The 18,821-nt window shown below is 36.7% G+C and overlaps 1 protein-coding gene across 2 annotated transcripts; it reads right to left on the bottom strand.

Moving 5' to 3' along the window:
- Positions 1 to 9,523, bottom strand: LOC134527855 (uncharacterized). Of its 2 annotated transcripts, none has more exons than XM_063360817.1 (2): positions 8,945 to 9,523; positions 1 to 8,764 (listed from the first exon to the last, which is right to left on the bottom strand). In XM_063360817.1, the coding sequence occupies exon 2, from the start codon at positions 2,776 to 2,778 to the stop codon at positions 946 to 948; it is 1,833 nt and encodes a 610-aa protein (XP_063216887.1). In that variant the 5' UTR covers positions 2,779 to 8,764; positions 8,945 to 9,523; the 3' UTR covers positions 1 to 945. The 2 variants fall into 2 exon arrangements, with proteins under 2 accessions (XP_063216887.1, XP_063216888.1); XM_063360818.1 differs by having other exon boundaries at positions 6,846 to 8,764.
- Positions 9,524 to 18,821: the final 9,298 nt, after the last annotated feature.

The following is an 18,821-nucleotide window of genomic DNA, read 5'->3' as shown; positions in this document are numbered from 1 at the left end:
TCAATGTTTTTATTGTACAAATCACAGAGCAAATTTTTTTTGGAGGTGAAATGTTAAAATTAGTTAAACATACCTAATGATATTTTACTTGTTAATGTTATCGTCAATAAAGATATTTTGTGTCGTAGGTATAATTGTAGCTACCAAGTTGGTAGCACTGCTTTAGTTTAGAGAGTTAGAAAATGGAGGAAAAGGTGTGTGGGAGAATGTCTGTTACTATGTGAATAAGAGGATATGGTTAACAGCATCACGGCGTGTCTTTTTTTGTGAAAGACTGACAACAGGTTATGGGCCCAGGATGCTTATAACACTCATGAGTGATCTTCGCACCAGCGATGTTTAAATAGTGTAGGCCGGCAACATGTTTCTCTGCAGAGTGGTAATGGCGGCATGGGAAGCTTCTGAGGAGTAGCGGTACCGGGGTGTGGTAGAGGAAGTGCGGGTATTATGGAATACCATTTTTATTTCAAGGTTGTTGAGTTTAAGGAAAGAGCTTATAATCTGAAATTGCATGCAGGTAAAATTTACAGTTATGACGATATATCTGGATACACACGGACAGCAAAATCATGTAAGAAGTACAGTAAAATATCATTTTTGCAAAAAAACACAATTGGAGGGTAATATGAAATAGTCGGGTAATATGGAATATGCATAGTTATTAAGGAAACGTAAACCTAATTGTAAGTCACATGAAGGTTATTTAGGAAATATACATGCCTTTCAATGAAAAACATACATAAACATATAATATAATAATAAAAACCCAAATGCAAGCATTTATGCTGACCTCAGCGCAGTCATCATGTGACCATAAATAACATGACAAACACTGCACTTTGCAATACCAAAATCGGATATTGTCAAGCTAAATAAAGATATTCTTACTTAACAGGGAAAGAAATAGAAGAGGAGTGTGTAAATTACAAAATAATATTTTTTAAATCACTTACAAAAATCGCAAATGTAATCCATTTTTTCCGCACCAGCACAGTCATTATGTGCCCATAACGAACATGACAAACACCGCACCCACACTTCTCCTCGTGAGTCCTGTGAAAACATCCCTTGACAAAATATGCACTCAGCATCCCCAGAATCAGGCGTTGATGTGGGTATGAAGTCCAGCTCGGATGACTTATCTGAGATGAAAGTTTGGTTGTCACTGTTGGATTCGACGAACAGGAACGTTTCTGCGCTAATTTTTATCTTTTTGCTCGGCACAAGAGCTTGCTTCAAGTGTAATTTCTTCTTTGATTTTTCAATGTCATTACTCAAGACTTTGCCACATTTGACTTGCTTTGCAGTTATATCCGCCTCTAACTTAGACTTGTATGGTGACGAAGTGAGGACAGAGGAAGTTCCTGGCTTTCTACCCCTGTTTGATGTTTTTTTTGCGGGTGGAGCAGGAGAAATATGACTAGGTAAGACCAAATCAGGCGTTTTCGAACAACCAGCAACTGATAGAACTGGAAAAATTGTAGGGCTGGTATCGACATCTGTGGATGGATCATTGCATGCTGAAGGTGATTCGGTAATTTGTTTTCGTTGCGTGAAGGTCAAAGCAGAAGGCAGATAATCGTCCTCTATGAATATATTCCTGGATACTGGATAGATTCCTGTGGCCTTGAAACCATTCACTGCAATTTCACCTCTTTGTACCTTTAAATAAGCACGTCCAAAATATTCCATAATGTCAAACACACTGAATGGCCGTGAGCTATGTCTCAGAAATGTACGAACCTCTTCACTGAAGTGGGTGTTCAAAGGTCCCATGAACGATTTATCTAACGGTTGCAACTTGTGTGTTGTGTGAGGTGGTATGCAGATAATCGTTACATGATTTTCTCTCGCCATGTTGATAAGTTCAATGTTCCTCTTGTGGGTAGAGTGGCCATCCAGTACCAACAAAACCGGAGCTTCCTTTGTGGGTTTTGCATGTCGCAGGAAATGCTCAAACCACTTAGTAATAATGTTTGTTTGAACCCAGCCACTAGGGTGGCATGTTGCGATAGAGCCAGGTGGAGCACCTCTCATAAGTTGTTCATTCATGTTTTTACGGGGGAAAATAATTAGAGGTGGAATAAATTGACCACCAGCACTCATACATGGAATGATAGTTACTAATGACCCTCTTTCCGCTGATGTCAAGGCCCCGATTTGACGTTTCCCACGAAGTCCTACAACATGAGGGATTTTACTTTGCACTACCGACAAACCAGTTTCATCGACATTGAAGATGCGATCTGCAGAATAGTTATGCTTCTCAAACTGTTTTTCCAGCAGATCGAAAAACGCACTCACTTCTTCTTTGTTAAACCCTTTGGCTCTGGAAAATGATGTACCCGTTGGCTTGCGAATAGACAACTTGTCCTTATTCCTTGTCATAAACCCGTGAAACCAATCTTTCCCTGCTTTGTCATTTTGTCCAAATGGATGGGCTAAGTTATTGCGCACAGCTAGCTGAAATGCTAATATACAAACATCTTTGCTGGTAAGGCCATAAAACATGGCTTCCATTTCAACTAAGTACTTCACAAGCTCTTCCTCCAACTCAGGGGTAAACAATGGCTTACGACCAAGTTTTGTAGATGCTGCTTTCTTGGTGTCTAGCACCTTATTGTTGGCAAGTCTAAAAAGTGTAGCCCTTGGTACCTGGAACACTTTCGATGCCTTGAGGTATCCCATCTTCTTCTCCCTAACAGCGCAGATTGCTTTTGCCATTTGATCCTCCTTCCAAAGCTTCCTTTTCTTAGTTTTGTCTTTCTTTTTACCCATCTCTGGAAGATAGAAAAAAAACAGACTATAGGTATTATAACCCCTTGTTTCGTAATGGTCGTCATAAGTAGTTGAAAACCTGGCTCCACAAAAATTTATTTAGCATATACGCAACTAATGTATTAGCACAAGTTGACATTTACAACGCCTAAAAGTAGCATTCAAGTTTGGCACATGCATAGAATAACATTGCATAAGCCTAAAAGGCTACATTAGGTGACTTCTGCTCTAATTGTGCGAGCATGCATTGGCAATATTGAAAAATTACAACTCCCTAAACAATAAGCTGTAACGAGAGCCATTAGAACATTTAGTTTGCATTTTTTGTGCATGTATTATTTTTAGCACTATAGCAATAATTGTTTGTTAAGTGGTCTTACATACAACAATATTAAGCTTAAAACAATTACATTTACCTAAGTCGAAGCTATTTATAATTTGTAATTACACTGATTTCTTACAATAACTGGAAAATACATATTATTACTTATGTTCTTAAGCGTTAAATAAACATTAATAGCGTTCATTTACTTTTTAATCAAATTGCGGTCAATTTGGAATACCTAAATTTTCGTCGGGTAATATGGAATAGTAGGTATTCCATATTACCCGACTCGCCATATTTAAAATTTGCCGTTCTCCTAACCTTACTAGTTGAAAATGAAAAGACTACATTCTTGGAAATAACACTGCGGACTATTACTCTTTATCATACATCATGATTAACAGTGTTAAGAAACTTCTAAATACTGTTAACATTTATCAAACACTCACCTGCAAAAACTTTCCAAATGCAAAAACCAAACAATTGATTATAAAACTGCCCATACACGACCGACGTTCATGCGACTGAATTCATAGCCTCTAGCGAGCACAGGGAAGTAGTTCGACCGCTCTCTCACAGGTTTCAGCACCTTACAGCTGAGATATCCACCTATTCCATATTACCCGCCTATTCCATAATACCCGCACTTCCTCTACACATTCAGTCTCTTTCGTCGTCAACCATTTATCGTCGGTGCTGTTGACCCCGGAAAAATGGAGCAGCTAGGGATGAATACCATGGGAGCGATAAAGTTGGAGGAGCAGAATAATTGGAACGTTTGGAAGTTCCAGGTGTCGGTGTTGTTGCAGGGAATGAATCTTTTTTCAGTTGTGGATGGAACAGACATTAAACCGGAAAAAGATCAAGGTGAGTGGCAAAAAAGAGATGCAAAGGCTCAAAGTATTATTGTAATGTGTTTGAGTGAGGTTGCAATGATGCACATACTTACTTGCACCACTGCAAGCGAGATGTGGATGAAGCTTCTTAGTGTGTATGAGCAGCAGTCAAGTACAAGTGTACACTTACTGCAACAATGTTTTTTTCAGTTTAAGTACGAGCAGGGTTATGACATGTCTACATATTTGTCAAAAATACAAGAATTGTGTCACTTGCTTAAACAGGCAGGAGAAGAAGTGTCAGAACAGTTCACGATTACAAAAATATTGTCACTGCCAGAGAGATTTGGTCACTTTGTGACAGCATGGGAATCTGTAGAAACTAGTGGAAGAAGAGAAGTTAAGGTCTAAAATCAAGGATGAGGATGTGGCTATGGTGGCAGGATCATATAAAGGGAACACAGTCAAGAAGACAGGGGGATTAAAGTATTTCAAGTGTGGATTCCTGGGACATGTGGCAAACCAATGCAGAGAGGATAAAGACTTACAAAAGTGTTTTGAATGTGGCAAGAAAGGACATCTGAAGTTTCAGTGCAAGCCAAGGTATAGCCCTAAACATGAAAATGCCTTTGTAACAGTGGCGTAGCCAGAGGGGTTGCCAAGGGGGCCATACTCCCCCCTCCCCCCGAAAGTTAAATCTTATTTTTTTTAAATATAAAGTTTGCATAAATAATTGTTATTTATTTTAAAATATACTCCTACACTTATCTTATTCATACAAAATTTTACCTCAATTTTAATATTTTACAATGGTATTGAGGACAAAGAGAAGTAACATTTACTCGGTTCCAGTGCTTAGTGGAAAGATGGAAAATCTTTGTGCTTCATAGGAAGGAAGTTGTTGCCAGGTCAAAGACTTTTCTTTTTACAGTTGTTTGTGAGTTTCTGAGGGCTGGCTACCTGGCTTACCCTTGTCACAGCAGGGGTGCGAGTTGGTCAGCCCCTGCTGCCAACTCCCTTTCAAATAGCCACACCCTTCAACTGTCACAGCACTGCCTGCTACTACTCGGCCACGACGAGTGTGCAGCGGAAGAGGGAAATGGCACACGTGCGAGGGGCAGGGGTAGGAGACTTGTGACCTTACGAGGTAGGGAGGGCGAGCATACAGCAGTGGTCACGGATGTGTGCAACAAGCAACAGTATCAACAGCTCGTTGTTACACGTAAAGTATAGATATGTGCGACAAAAAAAGGAAAGGAAGTAATTTACTTTCGTATTTTAATAAAGTGCCGAAGCAAGACGGAAGTGGAGATGATATGACAATGACAGGTGTATCAATACAGGTAAGATTTATAACTAATAAGTTAATCACGAGTTGAAAGTTAATATTACTAAATTACTAAGTTTCCAGATAGATTCAATAACCTTTCTAAAATGCTTACCATTTTCAAAATGGCCACGGAAACGGGTTTCAAAACGTTATGTCTCAATGTCATTACACCAATTGGAATAGTACCTAACGGACTGAGTCGAACATAAAATGCTATGGAAACGCGGATTGTATTGGGAAGGGATGGAAAGTTAATGAAATATGCATTTTTTTTCCGGCTACAGTTGCCACATAATCAGGAATAACAACACTTTTATCGTGTCCATTAAATTTACTTGTGGAATTTTAATTCCATATGTGGCAGAATGAAAACAGCTGTTTGTTTTTATTTACTTATTTGTTTATTTTATGTGAGCCAACATAAATTAAATCTCACCAATAGTCCAAAACGCAAATATGCCATGCGAATCGAAGTCATTTTTAATCGGACTGAAATTTTCCATGGGAATAGGCATTGTTCACAATCTAGATTCAATAACCAAAACGTTTTGGTACCTACATGGAAACAATAATTGTTTTTTTATTGTTTCTTCTAGAGATGGGCGAGCCTTAGTCTTGAGCCGATCCAAAATGATCTACAGAAAAACAACATAAAATCAAGCCGGGCAAAAAAAAATAAAAAATAGTATTTGAGCCTAAATCAATGCCATTTATAGGAAGGAAAAAAATAGTTTCTCTTTCTTCATAATAATTACGTTAATATTTTTAGACGACAATAAATATTGACGTGACAACGTCTAATAAATCTATGAACGCCGGCTGCACGCACGAAAAAGTGTCCCGTAACGCACATTGTCCCACTACGGATGTTCCACTACGGATGTGTCCTGTTATGCTCATTGTACGAATGCGTGGCATCTCTCTTCCACTCGATTGGAACAACCATCGATTTGACTTTTCAATCATATTTTCGTCGTTTGATTTATTAATATTAAGTATGTAATTTAATGATCGTCCACCGATTTTCAGCACAATCGGTATGGTTATTTAAAAGTAATGTTGAATATAAAATACGTTTTTAACGAACAATGGTGTTTTACAGTTGCACATAATAATCCAAATTACACCCGGGATCTTTTACACAATGTTTTAAAAAATATTGTAACACGTTATAAATAAGTTTTGTGTATTTGGGATGCGTATTTGTTATAAAATCGTGTTACAAAAACGGGCGGACTACATACGTTCTTAAAACTTCCACAACACAAAACAAAATTTTTATAAATATATCTGAAACAATGGATTCCAATATGAATCGCTTATTTATGAAAAGGCATGTCAATTCACTAAAAGTTGTGGGAATATGCAAAAAACTATATCATATCTGTTATAAGTTTCATACATCAAAATTAATATTTTTTTACTACTCTGTACCTAAATGTCACTACATTGACAAGTGCATGCTTTGCAAGTGTTTCATTACCTGCGAGAAAAAAATTGTTAAATATCACAGACTTAGGCCCTTTTATAACTTAACCTTGCAAGTCAACAAAACTTATGTAATAAAATATTCCAATCGAAATACAATGATGTAATTCAACCTAGATATAGTTCAGTAAACGTGTACACCATATTATTGAACACTTTACGCCATTTTCACTGACCTTATAATGCATAACATCACAGGCATACCCTCTTTAAACAACACCACAAAAGTTATGTACTAAAGCATCATTTCACTTTAAACAACAGTGATGTAAGACTACACATTGTTTTGAAAACATGTACAAAAGGTGTTAATATAACTTCACACTTTGTATGTTATTATGTAACAATGCCTGTTACAATGGCATGGTAGCTCAGTCTGTTTGCTTGGTAGGCCACTGGATAATCTCATCGTAGAAGTCTCTGTGTTCACCTGGAACATAACGGAGAACCTTCTTTAAGTCAATAATCTTCTTTGCATTAATTGGCACATTTTTCGCAGGATACGCCTTTTGAACAGGAATAGTAGGATTCAAACTTTTGTCGGATGATTGACGAAGCACAAAAGTATGTGACACAAGGCCGCCAATGAATTCGGAAGCAACTACAGTACCTTTATGGCGACTGTTGTACTGGAACTCTACAAACCTTGATACAGCAAAGTCTTGCTTCTGGCTTCGCGGAACTGCTTTACTCTGGCTTTCCAATGATAAGCATGTCTTTTTGTAATGGCTGGGCCACCAATTCTTGAAGTCCAACACGTCATCAGATGTTACCATGTTGACTGTGAATTTTCCAGGAACTCCTGCAGATGTAATAAGTTGGCAGACCTCCATGGGTACATAGTATCTATCAGTCTTTTTAAGAACACGTTTCACCAGTGCAAAATCACGATCGCAAGCAAGATATGAATGACCACGTATCGGAAACCGATGGATAATAATGTCAAATCTGTTGGTGTCAGTAAGTGATAACAAGAATCTTACCATGCAATTGTTCTTATTCTGCCCTCCGCAAGCATCACTGTAAAGGTGCAGTTCTTTAACACATGGAGGCACGTTGTCACTTATGTATTTGTGGAGAAAAGAGCATGTTTCATTTGGCCCTTTATTTGCCTGCCCTTCGTGATATAAAAATAAACTCGCCTCATCTGTTTTCAGGTTATGTATGGCAAAGGGAAACACCGAAAGCTGGCGATAGTAAAAAAGCTCTTGTACTGGAATGCAGGGCAGTGAAATGTTCTGCATATAATCAAACGTTAACCCTAACACACTATCATTGTTTTTGCAAATGTGTTTCGTGTCTTTCATGCTTGTGTAAAACTTGTTACTCCTTCTTTCATGAATGGCCAGCTCGGCCATGGCAACTCGCTTAGCACATTCATTAAGATTAGGATTTTTTATCTTGACCTTCAGTTGTTCACATTCTCCACAGGTGTCTATCTGTGGTCTCCCAAAGTGGAGATTGAAATTTTCCCTGAAAATCTTGTAATAGAAAGAATACTTAACTTTACAATCAGGAAATTTCTCTTTGAACAGTGTATGCATCTTCTTTATATCCAACTGCGCATCAAGATATTTATATTCTTTGGATGCATGGTGGCTTATCTTGACAGGAAATGAAGATATGTGGTCTTTGATGGCCTGAACATCACCAACAGGCACCGACTTCCTATTGTTTTGTTGGCCTCGCATGTCTTTTGGAGTTTGTCCACATAGTAACAATGTTTGCAGTCTCCTTACCCTCTTGGCAGATACTCCATATAACTGAATGAATGCTTTCTTGCACACTTTCACTCTTCGTTCTTGAATAACTACATGGAAAGTGAAGGAGGATGACCTTTTTCCAGACTTGTCACCATTCCTTGGTCGGCGATGTTTAATTGGCACAGCGTCAAGCAAACCTTGAAGATAGATGTCTTGCTCATTCTTGCATGAAAAGGAATGTATAGCATCAAGTAATTTCCCTCTCTGTGCAATGTCAATCTTGTCATAGCATTTTCTTGCACATCTAAAACAATAAAAATAATTTTTTTATGAGTCGTGCGAGCTATTTTAAATATTTCCAAATTATCAATAATAGGTAGTTAACTAATACATTTCTACAAACTGAATTATGTTTACGTGAGTGAAATCTGAAAGATGAATGAATATAAATCTTAAAAGAAAATAATATGAAGAATTAGGTTACCTGCACGACTCGGTAGTACTTTTAGTTTTCACAACATTCCCTCTGTAGTTTGCATACTCCTTTCCTTGCAGACGAGCTCGTTTAATTCTTTGACATTTGTATTCTTCCACATTTCGCACACCTTTTTTACGTTTCATGGAATGGTTACAATCATTTTCCACACAAGTCTTATTATACTCCATTTCACTCATTTTCTACTAGTAAACAAACCAAAAGTAACTGAAAGTACACAACAAAACAAATGATAGCAGAATATACCAGCATGCAACACTGCATGATACTGCCAAAGAGGTCGGAAGAGTATACTGCTATTTGTTTTCTCTTTGTAACTAGCTGCAATTATATGGTTATGAAAGGACATAAGTCCACTTATTAATAGCTGTAATCATTTGGTTATGAAAGGACATAAGTCCACTGACTAATTCCTTTTCATAACTAAACTAAATTTTCTGGCGGTCGGTAAACCCACTTCCATGCATCAGACTAGTGCCTTTTAGTAACTAAACGATGCGTATACACCCACAGATTGGCATCCTGTATGTAACTCATTTCTTCAAAAAAGTTGACTTATGCCCTTTCATAAATAAGCGATTCATATGGCCTCGTGGCCGTGCGGTGTGCATCCAAAAATTGACGGATCGAATCCCGGCCGCGGCGCTACTTTTTTTTTGTACTTGTAAAAATAAATACGGCGCGTGCGACACTACAAAAGTAATAAATATATTTGAATTAATGAATGCAAATAAAAGTAAATTTATCAATTAAATTGTAGATTTCATTTCACTCCTTTGTATCAATACAAAATAGTGATAATTCAATAAAAATGATTCAATTTTATTCATAAAAGTATGCAGAGGTAGATTTTATCATACAAGAAATAGAAAAATTAAAAAAAAAAACATTTCTTCCTCAAAGAACATAATATTTTTAATGCTTAAATGGTTTTGCTGCAAAAACCTATTACGGCTCAGTCTCAGGCCGTATATGATATTTCCTTTTCTTCTGGATCAATCATTTCATCAATGTTTTGTTATGACGTTGTCACGTTAAACTATCGTCCGTAAACCGACTTTACAGACAACCAATTTTTTTTGTAAAGGGTTCGAGTGTGTGAACAATTTCTTATTATTATTTATTTTTTTTACATTATTTACTTTGTTGAAATATGTGACTTGATTCAGTGATTAAAAATCAATTTATTTGATATAACATTTTATAGCTCATGAATAAAACAGCATAGCATGCATGTGAATGGAATGGGGGGAAACTAATTTATATACATCATTAGTCACATGCATGTTATTTATATTAACTGCAGTTATTAATGGGGTACTTTGTAGATAAAAGGTGTACAATAACATTCTGCATTTAATTATTAGGTTCCCTGTGAGTTATTTGTTTATGTATTTTACGAAGTTACGTATGAAGTAGACAGTCAAAAAACATACCGTAAATATTTATAATAACATAAATACTTTGAATTTGTTTATTGTGACAATCTCTTGATGAGCAAAGCACATTTGAAATGGCGAGTTTAAAAATGCAAAATAAGCATGATATCGGGAGTTACATTGACAGACGCAATGTTAGCGAAGATGAAAAGGAAGCTGTTTTAAAAAACACGTGGACTCCAAATGCTGACTACAAATTTGAAAGTCAATTTAAGGGCATAAGAAAAACGAATTTTCAGATTAATTGGTTGGAAAGATTCAGCTAGCTAGCATATTCCAATGAAAAGAAGGGGGCATTATGTAAATTTTGTGTTCTTTTTGGACCGACTTCAAGTAGTGGTACTGGTACAGGATCACACCAATCTGTTGGTTCTCTTGTTAAAATCCCTTTCACCAACTGGAAGGATGCCATCGAATGCTTTCAGAATCATGCAAACAACAAATACCACAAAGATGCTAGCGTATCAGTAAGTAACTTTCTTCAAATTTGCAATGGTAAAAGAGAGGACATACAAACTCAGCTAAATAATCAAGCAAAATAAATCATCTTAAGCAACAAGAAAAAATTGGCAGCAATTATTCAGATAATTGTGTTGTGTGGCAGACAAGAAATTGCACTTAGAGGCCACAAAGATGCAGGACGCCTTTCTATTGAAGAACCCGACAGTAATGATGGCAACTTCAGAGCACTGTTGCGATATCGCGCTAAACATGGGGATGATGTGCTAAAAGAACACATCACAACCTGTAATGGAAATGCTATGTACACTAGCCCAACTGTACAAAATGAGATCATTGTCAACCGAGCATTAAAATCGAATTACTTCACAGTACTGGCAGATGAAACAAGTGACGTGCAGCGAATAGAGCAATTTTCGTTGTGTATAAGATATGTTGATCCAGAAGTCATTGAGCTGCGGGAAGATTTTCTGTCATTTGTTCCCGTGTATGATGTAAGTGGGGCTGGACTAGCAAATACTATAAAGAAAAAAATTGGTTTCCCTTGGTTTGGATATGAACAGACCAAGAGGTCAGGGATACGATGGAGCATCAGCAATGAGAGGCGAATTCCAAGCTATTAAAGCAGAAGAATACCCGAAGGCATTGTATACTCATTGTGCCTCGCATTGCCTTAACCTCTGCCTCAACGATTCTTCAAAGATCCCATGCATTTGAAATTCTTTTGGTATTATGAGTGAGGTGTGCAATTTTTTTTAGAGATTCTCCTCATAGAACACATGTACTGAAAACCAAATTAAATTCTTCACCACTGAACCACACGGGCTTAATGAAGTACTGCGAAACACGTTGGGTAGAAATGCACGAAGCAGTTTCCTTTTTTGTAAATGCTCTGCTTCATGTGATTGAAGCTCTGAAACACATCACCGACGAAAACAAGGAAGGAAGTGCTAAAGCACAGATCCTTCACAAAAGTGTCTGTGACTTTAGCTTCATTATTAGTATTAAAGTTTCCCAGAAAATGCTTTCACTGACTTGTTCACTCTCCCAATGTCTACAGAGCAAATCCAGCTCTTAGCCAAGTTGAGTTAGTTGGCCTAAAATTATCTGATATGCGCAGCAACAGCTATGAAGAATTTGAAAATAATTTCAAAGATTCTTTAGAGCTTGCAGATGTTCTTGGTGTGGTTCCAGCAATCCAAAGATGTGTCGGCAGGCAGAAACATCGTGAAAACTACTCAGCAAATTCACCAAAGGAGTACTTCAGGAGGATGTCTTTCATTCCTTATATTGAAGAAATGAGTTCATCTCTCAGTGAAAGATTCTTATCTCGTAAGAATATTATCGTATGATTGCAGTGCATCATACCAGTGAATGTTGTAAAATCTAGTTTCAGTGATGTAGAGACAGCTTTTAAATTCTATGCTGATGACCTTACAAACACCAGTAAAGTCATATTCAAAGGTGAGTGGGATTTATGGGAAATGAAATGGAAAAACTCCAAAGATGAGCTACCGAAGGACACAATCACTGCACTGAAGAAGTGCGAAGAAATGTTGTTTCCAAATTTACATATTACTTCTGGAAATTCTGGCCTCTCTGCCTGTTACCACAGCATCAGTTGAAAGAATCTTTTCAACTCTGAAGAGACTGAAAACCTATCTCAGGAACAGCACTGGTGAAGACCGTCTAAATGGACTCGCACTAATATCCATACACTGCAGCATACCATTAAACTAAGATATATTGATTGAGAAATTCGCAAAGAAGAACAGAAGAATGCTGCTTGTTTAGATGGGTTAGTAAAAGAGTGGCCTTTAAAATGATTAAGAACGTGGTTATAAATTAATAGCAGTTTTAAATTTTTGTGTGGTGTTTTCAACTTTGAAATGATTTTTTGACAGTTTGTAGATAACTTTTTTTAAGAAGTATTGAGTTTTCATAAAATCACTATGAACATATTCGAGAAAACATGTAAATTATAGAAGTTGTTCACTTTAGGTGTCTATACTGTATATACGTGTTTTCAGATTTAGCTCTTAATTTATTTCTTTAGTACATCTTTTACTTTTTTCAGATACCTAGTGTTTGATGTTTTAAAAGTTTAAATGGTTGTTATTGAAATGTTAGTATACACTTCTTAAGTTCTTAATGGCTGAGTTTTTTAATTATCATGAATGAATACGAGAAAATTAATAGATTATATTTGTTCGTGCAATGTGTTTATACAGTATGTAGCTAATGTAATATTTGTATTTTGTGATCGATTTACCAAGGAAGCATTAGCTCTTGCTTAATGTAGATTTTTATTTAATGTATGTTTGTTATTATAAGATTATAAGTTTAGAAATTTTTACTTGAAATGCCAATATACTAAGCTATTTTTTAAAAGCAGTCCCGAGTATACTTTTTAAAGATACAATAAAAGAAAAAAATGTATATTCAGTACAAACAGTGCAGCTAAAATAGTATGAGAGTATTGATATCAATATATTGATTAAGATTTAAGAAAACATTAGCACTTGCTTAACATATATATTAGACTATTAGAGACGTAAGTCATGTAATTATTGTCGACAGGCTAAGTTGAAGAAATTGTATTTTAGTTTTAGTGTTCCTGTTTGCAAGCCGTTTGTATAAGTACTTTGAAGGTCATTTAAATAATAGTGAAATTTTTCACACAAAATTTTTTTTACAAATAAATTTTATTATCTGCTAATTATATATTCTGTATGATGGCATGATAAACGCTTAAATAGCACCATTTTGCACCTTTAAATCCTAATTATTCCGGGGCAGGATTCCCGGGGACAAACCTCCTCCCCCCCCCCCCCCCCCCCCCACACACAATTTTGGAGGACGGGTGAATGACGAAATGTGGGCCCTCCCCGAACAGAAATCCTAGCTACGCTACTGGTTGGCTGTTTGAACTACCGAATATCTTCATAACATCCTGAATGGGCGCAAAGCTGCATTATGCAACTCGTCATTTTCCGAAAGGCTGCATGATGCAACTCGTCCTTTCCCGAAAGGCTGCATTGGCGATCCTGAAATAATCCTTACAACCATTTGGAAAGATAACAAATTTTACTAGATACCTTCAATTTTCATCTTTCAGTGTAGAGAGTCATTAAAGAAAATAACCTACGTAGACAGCCATAAATTAAAAACTAATATTTTCTGACTACTTGTCTCACTTTCACAAAAAAACTACACAATAGCAAGAGCTGTAATTCTGAGTGAACAGAAGTTTAATACCGGGAAAGAATATTGGCTCTCGCGGAATCGAAATGTTAGCCCTTTTCAAGATGGTGGCTGTTTGAATGTCTTTTTGGTAGACAATTGTTTTCGTTTCCCACATTGAGTTTAATAAGTCCAAACATTTTTCAAATTAAATACATAATATTTAATACCAAATAAATAACGTAATGTTATTTATATCTATTACGATAATCAAAAGAAGGGCCTTTGAATAACTTCCTGTAAACAGCATTGTGTTCCTTAGAAGTGTTTATAAATACTGCGGCCAAACCATTGGACAAATCTACTTTAGTGACCAAATGCAATATATCTAAATTATTAGTAGTGTGTAATAGTATTTTATGGCACAGGCTTCAGGCTGTGGAGCCGGGAGCCGAGCCACCATCTTGGATTGTGACGTCACGGCGGCCATCTTGGATGGTCATTACTTTGACCTTGACCTTAGACCTTCAAATTGTTGTTCTGTTGAACAGAAAATTATACTAGCATGTCGCCAGCATACTCTAGCAAACGAAAACAAGATGGTGGTCTCCAGCGGACGAAGACAATATGGCGGTCTCCAGCGAACGAAGACAAGATGGCGGACATGACGTCATACCAGCTGATGGTATATACCTTGTTATTGGTGGTGGTATGTCAGTCTGTAGGTGGCTTCTGTGGAGGAAGGATCTGTTGTTTTTTTTTTTTTGCTCTTACCGGTTTCGAACCAAGGACGGGAATCGATCTAATCAATCAGTATTCTAATAAGTAAATGTTTTGGTGAATTTTGAACTTTTTTTCATTAAAATCGGATAATAAATAAAGATTTTCAAGATGGCACCTTTCACGATAATTGATACAAGTGGTGACAAAATTCAGAATGTCGTGTGTGACGTAAGACATTTTTATGACTCTTTATTGAGAATTTTTTAAATATATGAATTAATTAAATAAATTACTGGTTTACTCTCGTCGGAAATCGAACCGAGGACCGAAATCGTTTAAATAATTAAACATTTGAAGTAGGCAATTTTTAAATTATTTTATTGGAATTTTTTCGGAATTTCTAGCATTAAAATTATATATTTTCAAGATGGCGGGCGTAACGAAACAAGCAACATTAATAGGGTCCAAATATGGTGGTCGTAACGTAAAGTGTAACGATGACATCGTACACAAACAAGATGGTGGGCGTAATGAAACATGCAACATTTATTAATCCAAGATGGTGACCGTAACTAATTGTGCAACAGTGGTTTATAAGTTATATTTAATGAAAAACTTATTATTTAATTCTATTAATTTTTTTAATGATTTTTAAATTTTTTTTCGATTTTCTAACATAAAAATTACGGATTTTCAAGATAGCGGACATGACGTCATACTACCTGATGATATATATGCATGGTAAAAAGTGGTGGGGGTCAGTCTGCCTGCAGCCACTGTGAGGGAAGGATCGGTTTCCATTTTTATTTTATTTTTGCCCTTGTCGGGTTCGAACCGAGGACTCCGAGCTCCGTGCCGTAAATGATTGTTTTTTAAAAATATTTTTATTAAAATTTTATTAATTTAATTTTTTATACATTTTAAGATTTTTTTCATTAAAATCGGATAATAAATAAAGATTTTCAAGATGGCGACCGTAACGGAAATTGCAACGGTGACCTCATAATCCAATATGGTGGTCATGATATCCTTATTCCTAAAAATTGCTTATCGGAGGCTGTCGACATGGATTCTTAAGCCGTTTTTAGGAATTTTCGTGGTTTCAAAGGCAAAACGACTTTTGATATTTTTCAAAATTCTAATTTTTGAATTGTGGAATTTTTTGAGATTTTTTGGCGGAATTTTTTTCCAAAAAAATGTAAATTTTGGCGAATTTTGGCGAATTTTGAGGAATTTTGGGGTAATTTGGGCTAATTTTAAGGTCAAAGGTCAATGTCACGACCATCCAAGATGGCCGCCGTGACATCACAATCCAAGATGATGGCTCGGCTCCCGGCTCCACAGCCTGAAGCCTGTGCCATAAAATACTATTACACACTACTATTATTATTTTACAAAAAAGTATTATAGTTTTTCTGCGGTACGCTAACAGCTGTGCAAAACAATAAGCTTACAATATAAAATAACACATAATGTACTTGAATGCTTCGGGCAGTTTTGTGATCAAACGGGCATCCAACACCTTTGACGGGTACCGCAGGGCTGAAGTTGACTTCAGCTCCTAGTGTACTCCAAGCTTTGCAATCATATAGGGGAGGTCCGTGTAATTTGGACCACTTAAATTTAGATGCTTGTAAAAATTATAATATAATTTCAAAACTCTTCAAAATTTAGGGGCCGATGAACCATAACAAGATTTAACAAATCCTTTAAGTAAAATCCCATTTACTTTAATATAAGAAAGAAAATTAAAGATCTTCTAATATTTAGGTTACCGTGTAATTTGAGCTTCATAGGTGTGTAATTTGGTCCAACCGAAAAAAGAAGAAAAATGAAATAGAAAACATTCTGCACTTCAAATGTATTATTAGTTACTCTTTCATGTATTTTAAAATGTAAAAAAAAAAAAAAAAATCTTCAAAATGAGAAATAAGCCTTTTGGCCTAAGGAATGAAATGAAATTCTTAGCATTTCACACAATCATCACAAAAGTAAAAAAGTGCATCTCTTAAATCTGCACACTTCTCGTGTGACCAAAGTTTACAAGATTTGCACTGGATACAATCTGTGTCATAAATGTCACCACAGTTGATGCACATTGTATCCGAACTTTTTGCAATAAACACTTTCTTCTTCTTCTTTTGGAATTTTGGCTTTCCGTTAGTAAATAATTGTTTCATCTTCATTGAAGCAGTAGTCTTAGTTGAGGAACATGGACTCCTGTTAGGTGTAAGCGATTCCTTATGAGGCATTGATGTCAGCACTATGCCTGAAACCTCCCGTCTTCGTATTTTCTTTTGCTGTGGTGAAAATGAGCATGAAGGGAGAGGGCTTATTTCCTCTGCAGACATGTAACTCGTTACAGGTGAACCAAGAACATCACTTGAACCATAACTAATGTCTCTGGAAGTTGTAGGCACATTTATTTCTGGTGGATGACAAACTTTAGACAGTCGTACTTCTTCAGCATGCTCCATTTGCTCAGGAATCATCACATCTAGGGTAACAGGAGTAGGCTCAATTGGCTGTTCTTGCTCCTTGCTAGCTGGTTTTTGAAATGGACGATCAGTGACCGATGAAGCAGCAAAGTCAGCATCTGTAAACACGTGGCGATCAACTGGCCACAGCCCAGATTTCCTAAAGCCATTTATTGCAGTGTCCATGGAAGCAGCTCTAGGAAACGCAGCTCCAACTAAAGAGGCGATATGCTCAACAGTAAGTCGTTTTCCTGGAGACGTTCTGAGCTTTGTTGCAATTTCGGAGTCATAGTAGGTGTTCAGTGGCTTAAAAAAAGCCAAATCGAGTGGTTGCAAACGGTGTGTGCAATGCGATGGCAATGAAAGCATAATAACACCATTTTTTCGAGCCAGATCAATCGCATGTAAGCTCTGGGTGTGACTGCTGTGTCCATCTAAAATGAGAAGAACCTTTTCTGTAACGCTAGGTTTTACGTTCCGAATGAAGTGCGACATCCATTCCGTAAACACATCTGCAGTCATCCAACCTTTGTCCTGACAACTGAAAATTGTCCCAGAGGGAGCACCAAATGCTAGAGAATCCTTCATTCTTTTTCTCGCATAGATTAGCATTGGAGGGATAAATAACCCAACAGCATTCATGGCGTATACTCCTGTCACATTTTGTCCTTTTTCGCAAGCTGTTATGCCGCCAACTTGGTGCTTCCCTCTTTGTGCAATAACTTTTTCCGGGCGTTGAACTACAGTATGCGAAGTTTCGTCCATATTAAAAATCCTGGCTGCTGTAATCTTTTCCTGGTCTACTATTTTTTCCAACTCATCGAAGAATTTGTTGACAACCGGTTTATTGAATCCAGCAGCTCTTGCTAAAGAAGTAGCTTCTGGCCGTCTCAAACTTAACTGTGGATGTCGTCTCATGAATCCTTCGAACCATTCTTTTCCAGCCTCTTCTTTTTCTTTATTGAAGCGAGTGCTGAGGTTATTTTTCTTTGCTTTTTCGAAAGCTAGTTTCATAACTCCTTTCCTGGTTAATCTGTAACAAAATAACCAAATATGTGTTGCCACTCAATAAAAAAATAATTGAAGTCAATGTTTAAAAGACTTACAGTAAAGGGACACTCGTGACAAAAAATGCCAATTCGGGAAGCAACATAATAGGTACTATCTGTAGGCCTACTAGCACGGTGATTGTGCCTTATAGCTGGATAGTAGGCAAATTTAAAACTTTTCATAAATAATTAAAGGATAAACAAAGAGAATTTTGAGTTAGATATGTAGAAAGCAGCCATTCTCCATTTTATTACAATTGAGAGTCCTGCAGGACCAACAGCTGACACTCTAAATTGTGGCTCCAAACATACTGTAAGAACTTTACAAAAATATACACACCCATAACACATGTTTTCCAAATGCAAGAGATGTTCAACGAGATCTTCTTCGACCTCTTTTGGCAGATCAAGGGGTCGGCCTATACAATTTGAAACTGTAGAATGTTGTTTTATTCTTCTTTTCAGTGTACTCTTTGGGATCTTGAAAATATCCGCAGCTTTATTAATCCCCACTCCTTCTTCCACGGCATGTACG

This window comes from Bacillus rossius, chromosome 1 (genome assembly GCF_032445375.1).
Source record: "Bacillus rossius redtenbacheri isolate Brsri chromosome 1, Brsri_v3, whole genome shotgun sequence".
Taxonomy (NCBI): domain Eukaryota; kingdom Metazoa; phylum Arthropoda; class Insecta; order Phasmatodea; family Bacillidae; genus Bacillus; species Bacillus rossius.
This window is presented reverse-complemented; position numbering and strand designations above follow the sequence as displayed.